Below are 14882 nucleotides of genomic sequence, written 5' to 3' on the forward strand. Positions count from 1 at the left end.
TAGACATGTTTAAAAAACTTAACAAAATCTTCACAAAATAGTGTGAACATGGTGTGAACTGATTGATTCCCTAAATGGATTCAACCACTGACTAGCAGATCATGATCCTTAGTTGGGAAATCACTGATCTAAAAGGATCCATGATCCACCCTGGCTGCTGTGGCTCAGTAGATTGAGCATTGGCTTGCAAACCAAAGGATTGCCAGTTCAATTCCCAGTCAGGACACACGCCTGGGTTGAGGGCTAGGTCCCCAGTAAGGGGTGCATGAGAGACAACCACACATTGCTGATTCTCTTCCTCTCTTTTCTCCTTCCCATCCCCCCTCTCTAAAAATAAATAAATAAAATCTTTAAAAACTTAAAAAAAATGAAAATAAAATGTCCATGATTCTACTCACTTAAAATGCATCCATCGGGTTGCTACCAAAAGGCAAAATAAAATTTGTTGAACTAAAATAGGTTGGCACATTGCCTGCAATAGTTTTTATTATGACACACTCATTTTAAGTACATGAATGAGAGGAAAGCCTTCTGCTTTTCATCTATCACATCTTGAAAAATTTCATGTATTGTACAAGTGCTGTATAAGGAAAAAATAAATTTTATTCCCCAAGTTTATTATTGAAATTTTCGTGCAGCTGGCTACCACGGGTTCTGACAACACTAAAATTACTTTTAAAAATCTACCATCTATAAGCAAAGAAGCATAACAAATTATTGTATTTGTAGCCTTGGAACCACTAAGTATTTTTCCATTTGACTCTTAGCATACACTCACCCGACCCTTGCTCCAGGCTAAATATGAGAAATGCGTTTTGTTCTATAAAATATATCTGTGGTTTTTAATAAACTACATTATTGTGTTAGGAAGTAAATCTCAGCTAGAGAGATTATAGGATGGACCTGAAAGGGGTAAGATGAGTGCATGGTGGAGAAGTTCATTCAGATCTGCACATTCCCAACCACAACAACAACAAAAAAAACCCAGACCCTTCACTTTCTCTGCATGGTTAATTACACTGTATTTACAATTAATAGAGGGTAATGTAGTCCTTCTATCTGTGGCCATCATGAAGTTATGCATAGTGGTCAAGGATGCTTTGAAATCTGTCTCCCTACCATGTTTTTCATTCATGCATTGGAAGGGTACTTATTGGTTACGTGACTGGTGGTCTCGGGATTTGGCGTACACAGTTAAGTGATTTACAGATCCTGTCCACAGGGAGTTACCTTTTACAGAAAAGTCACCTGAATAGGTAGCAAATTTTAGTGCTATGATAGAAATAGACAGAGGATGAAGTCTAGGGACATGAAGATCAGAAGGACACAGCTTTGTTTGGCCACATCTTAAATAAGACATCCTACAACTCCATTGTGAGGGATCTGTGAGAGACAGACAGATGATAAGGCAAGGAACACCAGAGGAAGCAACATGTTACTCTCAGGAAGACCTGGAACAGCAAGAGGCTTTCTAGAAATGCAGCTGCCATGGGTGTGTTGAAGACGCCGGTGGGCACATGTACGAATGGAAGGAGGTGAGGGTTAAGAAGTAGGCGGGATCCAGGTCCTGAAAGGTGTTCTATGCAAAAACACAGTGTTTGAAATTTGTACTGAAATTTATAAAAGAGGGTTTTGTTTCGCTACTCACTATTCTTAAAATATTCCTACAAGTGCTTTTTAAAGACACTTTCCTGCTAAAAAACTGGGAGGAAAACAGTCTAACAAACAAAAGTGACACTTAACAAATATCAGGAAGTCATAAAAACACCAGAAATCTAACAAAAGCCTTAGTGATGTTGCTTCCTGGTACCTGTCTCTTCTTCCTAGATGTTATGCCTTATTTTCTTTCTTCTCTCTTCTTGAGAATCACACGGCCCAAATTTAGAATGGCTTAAAATGGTTTCTTTGGTGATAATCCCAGAGACAGCTATCACTGAGGGACCAAGGAAGATGCCACTCAGAAAAGTGAATTGTTAGTACTTTGCTGGACAAAAAAGAAATTGAACTTTGCTTATTGGCCACCTACAAATAACTTGGACAATTACACACCAAGGTCGAGGGCGTAGTAAACTTTTCAAAAGAGAACAATGGAAAGTCTTGAGTGGATGCTCAGGACTCAGGTAACCATGACTGAATGGAAACTTTGAAAATCCAAGTGTTTCCACTCCATTTCCTTTAGTGGATGAAACATGGGTAGGAAAGAACAATGCGTCGAGTCCATGCTATCGCTCCTATGACTGGAACATTGGTGGGAGTGCATTGTAGATTCCTCTTCCAGCCGTAACGAAGTACCAGAAACTGAGTGCTTTAAAACAACAAAACTTTATTCTCTTACAGTTATATAGCTCAGAAATTTGGCATGGGTCTCCCCAGGCTAAAATCAGCCTCAGCAGGGCTGCAGTATTTCCTCAGTATTGTGGCCTTTTCCAGTTTTGAGAGCCTGCCCACGTTGTCTGGTGTGGAGCCTGGATGCCTGTAATCTCCCTATTTTAAAATTCATTCATTTTTAACAACCTTACTACCATCTGAAACCTTAATTCCCCTTGTGCCATGGAATCTAACATGTTTACATGTTCTGGGGGTTAGGGGGTGAGATCTCTAGAGGGGGCCATTATTCTGCCCACCAGAACAGTTGTGGGAGCAACCTGAGGGCGAACAACACGAGGACCACTCTTAGAGCATCACCCATGTAGAATGACAAGGTATGATACAGGCATGAGAGAATGGCCAGAGCCATCTTCTCCGCCCACCACAGGCTCCGAGGGAGGTTCAACAGTGAGACTTGGCTACTTTCCGAGGAAATCAGAAGTAAATAAAGGAAAACATTTCAATGAGCAGCAAAAATCAATGGAGCAACCTGATCCACTTCATTGGTTTCCTTCATGCTATTCACTCACTGAGTTCTGTTTTTTAGTCATCAAGGGTCATTTTCTTCGTTTTCCTTTTTTTTTAAATTTTATTTATTGTTTTCATTTTTCTCAAACTGCTCAGCTTTCCCAAACTCTTTAATGCTCCTTTGTTCCTAATTGTGATTGCCAATTTTAGTTTCATGGATCAACTTAGTGACCATAGCAAGGTGCAGCATACCAACTGTTCAGCTTCTCGCAAAACTTTCAGAGCCTCATCTCTCAATAGTACATCCAAACTCAGTGTTTCCATGGAATCTTCCTCAGTAAGGAACAAAAGGCGGAACTCTGTCTTTTCCCTAAATCACAGTTAAGTCACGGATTTCCATGAAAACACAGCTTGTTATGATAGGAGTCTCTCCAACCAGGTTGCCTTTTCTATATGGCTGGTAAAATATTTCAATAGGTAACCCCAGGCAAAAACTTTGAGAAAGTGTTTCAAAAATGGCCATGTCATTAAAATAATTGTATAGCTTCCCAGGATCACTACTTTAAAGGAGAAAATGAATGGGTACTATGATTTTTGCCACATTTAAAAAATTAATATAGTTCTTCAGTAAATTTTAATTGCAATGGTCTTATCCCCTGCAAAAAATAATTTCATTTCTACTCCATGAATGATTTATTTGAGCTTTAACATAAGTTATTTTAGACTGTCACATAAAATAATACATAGAAAAATATCTAGAAAACCTTATATCACATTATGGTCACTACTGTGTTTCTCTTTCTTAACACAACCCCAAATATGGAATTAATTTGTTGTAATATTTAGCATATTTGTGTTAAGTATTTAGATATATAATACTGGTGACTCATTAGAGTAGTTGGTGTTTAACTTCTCACTTAAAAATGCTTTTTCATTATTTTATGGAAGGAAAAATATTTTAGAATATATCTATCTACTCTTTGATTTTTTCCAGTTTTCTTTTTTTCAGCATTTTTATTTGTTCAGAATTACGTATTATGTGGGAAAGCAAAGATAAAGTAGGCACTGCCTTGAAGGCTACAATCCAAACATAAATTTTTGCAGTTAGTAGAGACTTTATATACTTTCTTTAGAATGAACATCCATTCTTAAAGTAAATATTAATATTTTTGTGGGATATACATTCTACAACATTATGGCCAATAATAGAAACTTTAAAGATTTGAGACCATTACTGGCAAGCAACTTTAAATTAATACTTGCAGCTAAAGTAGTAACCACATTACCCTTTACAGTAAAACCGATAGAAAGTGGCTAACATCATTTTATTAACTTAAAAATCCTCAGCTGGATCAGTGGATCATTGCTATTTTTGTATAAGCTTTCATAATTACAAGTATTCATTAGTTCATCTCTCTTCTTATGGTAAGTAAATTGCTTACCAATTCAAGACACTGGTTTGAAGAAAACTACTGGGTGTAGTTTTCAGGAAAGAAAACCTGTTTTTAAATTGGTGATCAGCAATGAGTTAAGTCCATCTCTGAGCACTAATTTGCTATTTATACAAACTTAAAGGGTCTAAAAATTGACCCTTCTCCCATTCTCCAGGTGATTAAAAGTAGACTTCCAATAGTAGACGTCCAAAGTAGACTTAATTTAACTTAGTAACCTTGAATTCCACTGAAGTTTTATGCAGGTACTTATCTGCATACGGAGAAAGGCAATACTTCTCGTTTTTATCAGATTATTAAAGTCTGTGCAATTCAAAACAAATAATTTATAATATAAGAAAACCCACGAGATGAGAAGGAAAATCATGAAAGCTATTATTTTTACAGTGGAAAATAAATATGAATTGCCCCAAAACCCACAAGTGGGTCTATTTTCAGTGGAATAATCAATTGCTAACTTGTGAAGTAAATGTCCCCAGTCTCTTTCTGGATTTTATAAGCTCTTTTGATCAATATTCGAGTGACTTCTCATTTCCAGAACTCCCTTCCTCTCCTTCCATCCTGCTCCCTTAATAACCCCTCCCTCTAATTTTGCGTACGTGCAGAGAGAAATCAAAGTGCAGCCGCTCTCTGATGTGCATAAATGGATTGCGCGGAAGCAGTCCCCATCCATTTTTCTGCTGTGGTGCAGCTTTCATTTGCCAACCAGCAGACTCATGTTTGAGTTGATTCAGCAAGGCTGCCTGAACCTGGGCGTCTGCACATGTGATAATGCCACATTCAGAATGACAGTGGTCTAAGCCTTGGGGCAATAAAGGCTTCTTGAGATACCTTCAATTGCTATTTAACTGAATTTAGCCTAAAGTATGGAGAAAAGTTGCTGATGCTTTCAAACATGTTTAAACATTATAATATTGTCTTGGCATATCAGCCTGAACTACAGCACTCCTACATTTACCGGAGGAAAATCCTGCAATTCACTGGCAGAATTTCCAGAGTTTTCTATGGTAGCCCTCTGCTTGAACTTCTTAATTGAATGTGCTTAATCTCTACAATTGTTATTTTGGAGGGTTGTACTTTCAGTAATTTTGGTCAGTTCCTTACCCATGCGAAGGAGCCATAAAAGAACTCAGGCTGTTGTTTGGAGCAGTTTATTTATCGCAGATAATATAATCCACACATGATCGTTAGCTCAGTGATGTATTGCTGCAGCAATAAAGCCTCCCCCCACCAAAAAAAAATAAACACAAATAATTGAACATAACTTGGGGGCTTCAAACCACAAAGATGTATGTATTACTTCTCACAATTCTGCAGATGGGCTGCACAGTTCTTCAACTGGTTTTGCTTATTCATGTGGCTGTGTTCACCTGGACTGTTGGCTGCAGGGTAGGCTCTACTGGGACAGCTGAGTCTCCCCAAACAATGTTTGATCTTCAAAGAGACTAGATCATGCTATTTCTCAGGATGGAGGTCACAAGGTTCCAAGGGCAAAAGCAGAAGATGTTAGGTCTCTGGAGACCTGGTCTGGAAATAGCACAGTGTTACTTCTGCTGCATTGTGGTTGTCAAAGCCAGCCCAGCTTCAAGGCACACAGGAATGGAATCCACAGGGTGACGATGGGAGCCACGGTCCAACTGCAGAGGGGCCTGCGTAAGGAGATCAGAGGGATGTCTGACCTCATATTTAAAAAAGCACATACATATGAAATCTGCATAGCTCGTGTGCTGAAGTGCTTTTTTGTTTCATTATTTTTGATGTACAAGGAATGCATGGCATTTTAGATATTTTTCTTGCTTTTTTTTTTGTCTTTTTGGATTTTCAACTTCTTAGCCCTAGGTTAGTTCACTGCTAATTTCTGAATATCGAATATCATTACAGTGGAACATCTATTTGCATCAGGCAAAGCAAGATAGCAAGCTGGCAAACTACATTTTTTTCCAAGTGAAAATGATTAATTGTGAGGTTGATCTGTTTCGGTTGTAAAGGTAACTGCAAATAATAGGACATTTGCCCTTTAGTTTTGAGCAACCATAATAACACATACTGAATCAATCTTCTTTGGCAAAGTCGTACTAAGTATCAAGTGTTAGGAGGTACCTGACATAGAGTAACTAGGTCATGGTAAGCAGTGTGTTTTTCCAAATGGATGGTAGCTCTGGTATACTGCAGACTCTATCAGCATAAACCCATTAGCACTACTGGAAAAGTGACTCAAAATATGTGCTGTTTAGACTGATGATTGCTATTAATTACAAAATAAGTTATTCAAAACCCTTGGGGCCAGAAAAATCTCAAAATTCAGAATCCTTCATATTTTAGAAAAGGTTAGTGTCATGTACATTTTGTATATTATTTTTGAATATCTAGAAGAGTGCCCTTAATTAAACATATTTCCACAGTAAAACATAAAATACTCACACTATGTAAACTTAAAAAGGTGAAAAATGGCTTCGTATTGAAGGTCAATTTTGTTGTAAGTTTTTGTAAAAAAAAAGAACTTTTGGTTTTCCAAGATTTTTTTGATGATTGAATTATAGATAAGGAATTGTGCACTAGAAGTAACATATTTATTGAGGGTTTATTGTGCCAACAGTTATTATAAGACTTTACTTATATCAACCCTCATTTAATCCTCGCAGCCTAAAATGTTCATTTTGTCATATGTCCATTATACAGATAGTGAAATTGGTATAAATTAGGCAACTTGTTTACAGTTATGTACTTACAAATTGACAAGGGTTAAGATCTGAATCCTGGGGGCCTGGCTCCCCCAGACCAGTCCCTTCAACGCTGCCCATTTCACCCTGTAAGACTGAAGAGAGAGGGAAAAATCTCTCCCTCCTTAAGTCTTTGCAGCGGCTGTGACCTACTATTTACTGAACACTATTCACGACTCTATTCACTACTCACTGCTCAACACTATGCACTACTCACTACTATATTCACTACTATTTATTCAACGTACACTACACTGGGTAGACAACATGCTATGGGCTTTACATACACTAACATTTTTTTGGCTTTTATCCTTTTTATTGAACTTATTGGGGTGACACCAGTTAACAAAACTGTACAGGTTTCGGGTGCACAATCCATGACATGTCACCTGTAGACTGTATTGTCTGTTCACCCCCCAAGTCAAGCCTCCATCCATCACCATTGGTCCCTGCGTACCATCCTCCTACATCCCCCGCTGTCTCTCCACCGCCCCCACCCCGCAATCACCACACTGTGGACTCTGTCCATGAGTCGTTCTTTTTTTTTTTCCCCTTTTTGCTCAATTCCTCCAACCCCTCCCTGCTCCCTCCCTCCACTGGCAGCTGTCATTCTGCTCTCTATCTATGTGTCTGTTTCTATTTTGCTTGTTACTTCATTTTGTTTATTAGATTCCACATATGACTGAAATCATATGATATTTGTCTTTCCCCGGCTGGCTTATTTCACTTAGCATAATATTCTCCAGGTCCACTCATGCTGTTGCAAAGGGTGAGAGTTCCTTCTATTTTGTGGCTGAGTAATAGAGATTTTCCATTTGTGGTTTTTCCTGTGGTGGACTCTTCCCTGCCCTCTTAACTTTGCTAATTTTTTAATCCCTACAATAAACGGGGGAGTAGGTACTATAATTCACATATGAGGATCTAGAGCTCAGAGAAATCATATCCGAAGTCACACAGTTTATACATCACAGGCCCAGATCTCCTGTTTTTTTGTGTGTGTGTGAGTTCACTGCCCCCTCGGGGAAGCACTCAGGGGTGGTGTAGGTGAAAGGGTTGGGTGGAAAGGCAGTCCTCACGTCCTCTTTTCATTTGGTTGGAACAAATGATTTTCTGATACAGGAGAACACCACTTAGAAGCCTTAATCCCTTCAGCCCTGAGTGGCACTTCCTCATCTGTCAGCTTCCTCTTCTTCTGAAAAGTGTTCAGATACTTAGAGGCTCACAAACTGTTTGAGTCTGTGATTCCCACCCCACTGTAAAGTGTTTGTCTTTCTAGTCTTTCAAAATTCCCCAAACAGGCAAAACAAGGAGTTCAGGTTATTTCTATAGAAGACACAAGTCCAAATTAGTGTGTGCCTTTTGGGTCTTATCCCTCTGCACCTAAGCTTTATTGGCTACAATAATCATTTTCTAACAATTTTCCAAACAAAAAGTTTTGCCTAACTGATCCTTATTTCTTCTCAGTTCTATTATTTAAGTAAAAATAATCGTTTTCTGACAGCTTTTTAACAATAAAACACTTCATTTAGTTATTTGAGTAAAAGATATTTTCATTTGGACTAAAGAAAGTAAAGGTAATGTTTAACTATCTGTTTGGAAATCATTGCCAATTATTTTTTTTCATCCTTTCATAAAACTGTTTCATAGTCTGTGACATTGCACCAGAATTTAGGGGTGCCTCTAGAAAAAGAAGTCATGTAACAGGACGTTGGGAAGTATAAAAAGAATAAATAATTTAAAAAGTAAAAAGGGTGACTGTATATGTTTTCTTTTTCCTCCCCCAAAGGAGAGAATATCACAATTTTTTTTTATTTGCAGAATTTTGTCATGTAATGTAGAACAGATTGTAGGGAGTGATGTGAATACCTAGGATGTCTCCACACTGACTAAAGGCCCATTTATCTCATATGGTCAGGGAATTAAGTAATTTGCATATTAAACAAGTAATCAAAAGATGCTACCTGGCTGGAGTGGCTCAGTGGATTGAGTGCCAACCTGCAAGCCAAAGGGTCACCAGTTCGATTCCCAGTCTAGGGCACATGCCTGGGTTGTGGCCCAGTAGGGGATGAGTGAGAGACAACAACACATTGATGTTTCTCTCCCTCCCATCCCCTCTCTAAAAGGAAATAAATAAAATCTTTTTATAAAAAGATTCATATAGCTTTAAGTGTCTGAGCTTCAAAAAACAGTATCTGGAAATATTTTAAAACCCAGTGCTACATGTTCATGCCTTCTCTTGGGAAATAGAAATATCCTTGTATCTCCAGCCCCAGACCAAGGGCCTGGAGTGTGTGTGGGGGGGATTCCAGCAGAATGCATAACTTAGTGTATGAAAATCTGAACTGGTACAGAGCTGGCTTTAAGAGTCTTAACGATTCCAATGCTTTCCTATAATAATGGTGTCTCTAATGGTTTCTGAATGGTGTAGAACAGCTTCTGGAGACACTAAATGCCTCTATGAATCTGAGCTCTCCTTGTTATTTCTAATGATTCTGCAACATTTTGTCTGTCTCTTCTTGCAGAGGTCATTGTAGCAGCATCTTCCTACCAGCCACTGATCAACCTGCTTTTTAAGAACAAATAGACTTCTTTTTAGAGAAAGAACTAGATGCTTACATTAGTTTACTTTCCTTTACTCTAAGAAATGGATCATTCTAGGGAGGCTGTGTCATTTTTTTCATTAGTTAGTAGAAATTGTGGCTTTGTGGTATATATTTCCTGTGCTGTTCACAGATATGTTTTCCTTTTTCTTTGGAGCCTGTAGCTTTTTCCCATGGCTATGGGGAGCAGCAATTGACCTCTAAATAATTCAGATATTATATTTTGAGAAGGAACAGTATGGTGTAATGGGATAAAGCAAAAGTCAAACACTTATTCTTTGGTCTCAGCTTGCCCAAGGACTGCATCCCTCCCTGCTTTGATCTCCTTGCTTTTAGGTTGTGGAGATAAGTAAAAAGGATGAAGTGTGGGAAAGTGTTTTATATAAGTTGTTCAGAGAGTGGTTACTATTATGATGACTTAAAACTGTGTGCCTTTGAGAGGAAGTTAACTTTATGCCTAAGAAAGGACTTTAACTCTCCAAACTGAGGTAATGAGTATAGTAAATAGCATAACTAGGTAAACCTGGAGAACTCCACAAACAATGCTAAAAACAATGACAGGATCTAATGAGTGTCATTGCTACTTCCAGTCTTCTTGAGGATATGATTGGGTTGGGGCGGGCTCTAAGGAGCTGACTTTGTTGTGGAAAATACTAACAAAGAATACCATTACATTTCAATAGGTAACATCTTTTTAAATTTATTTACTCCGTACCAGGTAACAAGAGTTTTAATTAACTAGCCCTGACTGGCGTAGCTCAGTGCATTGAGCGTGGGCTGGGAACCAAAGTGTCCCAGGTTCAATTCCCAGCCAGGGTACATGCCTGGGTTGCAGGCCATAACCCCCAGCAACCGCACATTGATGTTCCTCTCTCTCTCTATCTCCCTCCCTTCCCTCTCTAAAAATAAATAAATAAAATCTTTAAAAAAAGAGTTTTAATTAACTGTTTTCTGTCTTAGTCTTGTAAAAATTAAAGGGAACAATAGTTAACAAAAGCATGAAATAATGTTCTTAGACATGAGAAACACATCCTTCAGTGGAAAATTGAAAGGTTAAGTATTACTCGTTGTAGGAGGTCGGCCTCTATAATCCCACAAACAATAAAACAGTTTTTGAGCATATCTTTTATGAAAGAATAAAGAATGTATTTGATGGTTCTCTGAGACCCTGTATAACCTTTATATTTTTAGAGATTTGTGCTGTATACTTACACAATTAAAATAAGAAACACAGAAAGATACTATTCCACCCAGGCCTTCCCTTTAATAAATTGCATCATAATACAAATTGCATTTGTTAATCATTGGTATTTCTTTTGAGGATTCATTTGAGTCATCAAGATTGTAAGATTTGATTGCTAGTGATGAATCTCTTATAGCCTTTCTTGATTATTTTCTAAATTTGATGACAAACACTGCAACATGTCTCAGCCAATTAGGCTTGTCAACTTCCAGTGTGGTCCCCAATCAAGTGTTTGACTTTGGAAATGACAGGAGATCCTTATTAAAAGTCATGCTTGTTGGATAGAGATGTGGCAGCCCACACAGGAGACTGATGGCGGAGCCGACGGGCTGCCTCGCATTAAAAGCAGTAAGAGGAAATCAGTGTTAGCCGAAGTCACCCGGATGATGGAGTAAGTGTTGAGGGAAGGAACTGAAGAGCATCTCACTTCCAGTTGATTGGAAATTGAGTCAACCTAAGTGAATATAATTTTTTATGAGCTACAGGGAGTTCAGGTACACAAATTAAACAACAGGTAAAAAGTGTTGTTAGCATATTACATATTAACATATGTGGATGAGCTGTCTCTAAATGCATCTCTAACAAAGGAAAACAAGGTACTGTGAATTTCAAACTGTAGCACAAATTAATCCCCCCCAAAGCAACAACCTTTGTAAGTCTTTGTGTGAGTAAAATGACACGTTATGTGAGACTTAAGTAAACTGAAACACGTGATTGGATACCATTCTGGGTCATTTCTGCAAAGGATGAGAACCACATTGACAGAGATTTTTTTTCCTATTTTGATAGCTAAATTCTTTTTTTTTTTTAAAGATTTTTATTTATTTATTTTTAGGGAGAGAAGGGGGGGGGAGAGAGAGAGAGAGAGAGAGAGAGAGAGAGAGAGAGAGAGAGAGAGAAACATCAATGTGCGGTTGCTGGGGGTTATGGCCTGCAACCCAGGCATGTACCCTGGCTGGGAATCGAACCTGGAACACTTTGGTTCCCAGCCTGCGCTCAATCCACTGAGCTATGCTAGCCAGGGCTAATAGCTAAATTCTTTGCTAAGCATTATCAGAAGAGAAAAAGAAAAGTTTTCACTTTTTAAAGCAGTGAAAAATAAGGACTGCTTAGAGGAAAAATAGACCTGGTCTTAACTTTACAATTTTATAAGTTTTTTTTCCCCCGTTCAAAAAAAGCATTTAGGTTAACTTCAGATAAACAAAGTAACCCAAGATGGGAAATATTCCCCCCAAAACTCACAGTTTGCTCATTTAAACTAACTAGATCACAAGAACCATTCATAAAATTTGTCAATAGCTCGATTTTTAAAATGCATATAAAACATGTTTTTGAGAGACAGGGAATTTATCACAAATAAATGAATAAAAAAGTGCTTTTTCTTTTGATGATAAAAACTAATAGGATCTGCTCACTTAGAAGTTAAATAGCAGCATATGTAGCTATAATAAATAATTGTCTTCACATTTTACCTTTGGGAGACAGAGAAGTAAATCTAGATTTCTTTGAAGAACACCAGTATTTTCTTGTTGAACTCTCAGCCTGCAATATAAAAATCTCAGACCACAGTGGTTCAGAAATCTGTGGGCTGACAAATGTCAATATTTCGGAAGGAAAAAAATGACATGCAACATTGGACTGCCTCATGTAGGAGATTTGGTTGAGTAAAACTTGTAAAAATCTTACACAAATTATTGCCAAAATAGGAGTACAACATCAAACTACAGGAATGGGAGGTGAAGACAAAAGCAGAGTATACAAATACATTTGAAATAATTTATGCAACCCTCTCTTCTATTTTAAACTGAAGCTACTGAGATTATGCATATGGAAATCGTACTAATTCCATTTGTTGTGAATATATTTACAGAGGTCAACAACTGCCAGTCTTTTCAATCTCAAGCTTTGTATTAAAATGATACCATATGATATAAATCAAAGCACAGTCAGTCATATTATGTTCTTCTGTTTGGCAATGAAATAAACTATAAAATATATTAAATAAAACCCAAGAGGTTATTTTCATAGAATGTGTTCAGGTGGAACAGGTTTTTCTCTCTCTCACTCTCTCTCTCAAACAAAAACAAAATCTGTTAAAAGAGATATTTGTAATCATAAGGCAGTTCATAACTATTCTCCAAAGACAGACACACATAATGATTTTAATTACACATATAAGTAATTCTTACCTGCCATCTTTAATCTTAATTCCTAAGAACTCTCAAGATATGGCTTAGCTTTATGGAAATAGAAGACATTTTCCATTCCACTGGGCAACACCATTACTTAGGAGTACATGCCATTTCATCAGAACTCTGAGAGCTTGACTGTATGTACCCAACACATTGCATTTCACATAATATTTCACTCAGCAAACACTTTCACAAATGTATTTCTATGTGAACACTCCGGGTTATCCTACAGCACATATATATGAGGTCATTTGACATGGTGGGGGATGGGGGCTGTGGGCTAAGGTGGGGTGGAGATGATATTGTGGGTGTGCTCACACCCGTAACCTACTTGTATTTGCCTTTTTCACTTTTTACCACATAATGTGCTGTCAATTTAGGTTCTACTTCTGAGTCACCCTGATGTTTTAGCATGTATTTTAAATATAAGGTTTTGCATATTTGCATTCTATGAATAATGTATAAGCAGAAAAGAATCCAATTGGCAAAAGTACACGATTTCTGGGATAATTCATAAATATAGAATATTATGTATTTGGATTTAATAACTTTTCTTATGCATGTGGAAAAATTTATACTTATACAAATAGCTGTATGTACTTTATTTCTGCTTGAGAAAATACGCACATCCTGGTCCTGTAACAGATGTATATATACTTCTACACACTTAACATCTGTTAGTGTGTTCATTCCTCTCTTTCTATAATATCTAACGTTTTTGCAAAACCTTACCTTTGAGGGACGTGCAATTAAAACTGTTCTACGGGACCATGAACTGAAGGGTGTTTAAAGAAGGGAACTAATATGGTAAATATATATATATATATATATATATATATATATATATATATATATATATATATATTTCATACAGATCAGGAAAGCCTGTTGAGGACTGTTCAACTTTAATGGCTTCTTGTCCTTGACTTTCAGATTCAAGACCTCTTCCAGATGTAGCCCTAACTGGGAAGTGCACCCGTGAGTGTGATGAATATGGCCACTCAGACTCCTGCTGGATGCCGGTCCGCACTTCCCCAGAGAGGAAGAAGAGCCAGCCCAAACTCTCCACTTTCATGCCTGTTGATGAACGAGGAAGCCAGGAAAAGCTGGCCAACGGCGAGGCTGCCGTCATGGGTGACCGCAACAGGAACCTCCTGAACAAAAAGTTGACCTCATCCTATGAGACCTTCAGTGCAGCTAGTTTCAGCAAAAATGAGGAAGCCAATCCTGAGGATATTCCCCTTACAAAAACAGGGGAATACAAGCCATCTCCTGTCAACACTCTCACTAGAAGAGAAGTTTACCTGTAGGCTGTAAAGGAGCACCAACCAAGTTCTTTTCATGTATGAGAAGGAGAATAAGGGGCAAAAAACCTTATAAAGCAAAACCGTTTAATCAGAAAGAGGGGGCTACCAAAGAGACAAAGCTTTGCCTGCCACTTCTGCCTCCAGATCAGGCCTTTAGTGATACTGTTAGCCTGGTTGTAATGTACAATGTAGAAACCATCCTTGTTACTTGCATGTCTGACCCCTCACTGATTCCCAACACCTGCTCTCCCTCTTCCCCACTACCCTCCAAAAAGAAGAAGAAGAAGAGAAGAAGAAGAAAAGAAAAAGAAAAAAATAGATGGTTGCAAGTTTTTTTCATGGTAATAAGCCTGATTAGCAGAACATGATACATTCATTATTCCTAAGCAGAAGCATGATTTTAGTCACTTTGATTTAGTTCGAATGTCATTTGACTCGTCAAAAGAGGTAGATCAAGTAAATATATATTTCAAATATATTATCAGAATCTGATCAATCACTGGGTAAAGCAATCCTTCAAAACTAATGCAGTCC

The 14882-nt window shown here is 37.8% G+C and overlaps 1 protein-coding gene across 4 annotated transcripts in view; it reads left to right on the plus strand.

Moving 5' to 3' along the window:
• The window catches only part of PCDH7 (protocadherin 7), a 405370-nt gene extending 390748 nt beyond the window's left edge, over positions 1–14622 (plus strand). For 3 of the 4 annotated variants that reach the window (XM_045834092.1, XM_045834093.1, XM_045834094.1), the window contains exon 3: positions 13975–14622. In XM_045834092.1, the coding sequence (XP_045690048.1) occupies positions 13975–14351 (377 nt within the window). In that variant the 3' untranslated portion in view covers positions 14352–14622. The remainder of the gene's footprint in view (positions 1–13974) is intronic. The other variant, XM_045834095.1, reaches the window with a different exon arrangement.
• The last annotated feature ends 260 nt before the right edge of the window (positions 14623–14882 follow it).

Source organism: Phyllostomus hastatus, unplaced genomic scaffold, assembly GCF_019186645.2.
Source record: "Phyllostomus hastatus isolate PE091 unplaced genomic scaffold, TTU_PhHast_1.1 phas_contig_196, whole genome shotgun sequence".
Lineage (NCBI taxonomy): Eukaryota > Metazoa > Chordata > Mammalia > Chiroptera > Phyllostomidae > Phyllostomus > Phyllostomus hastatus.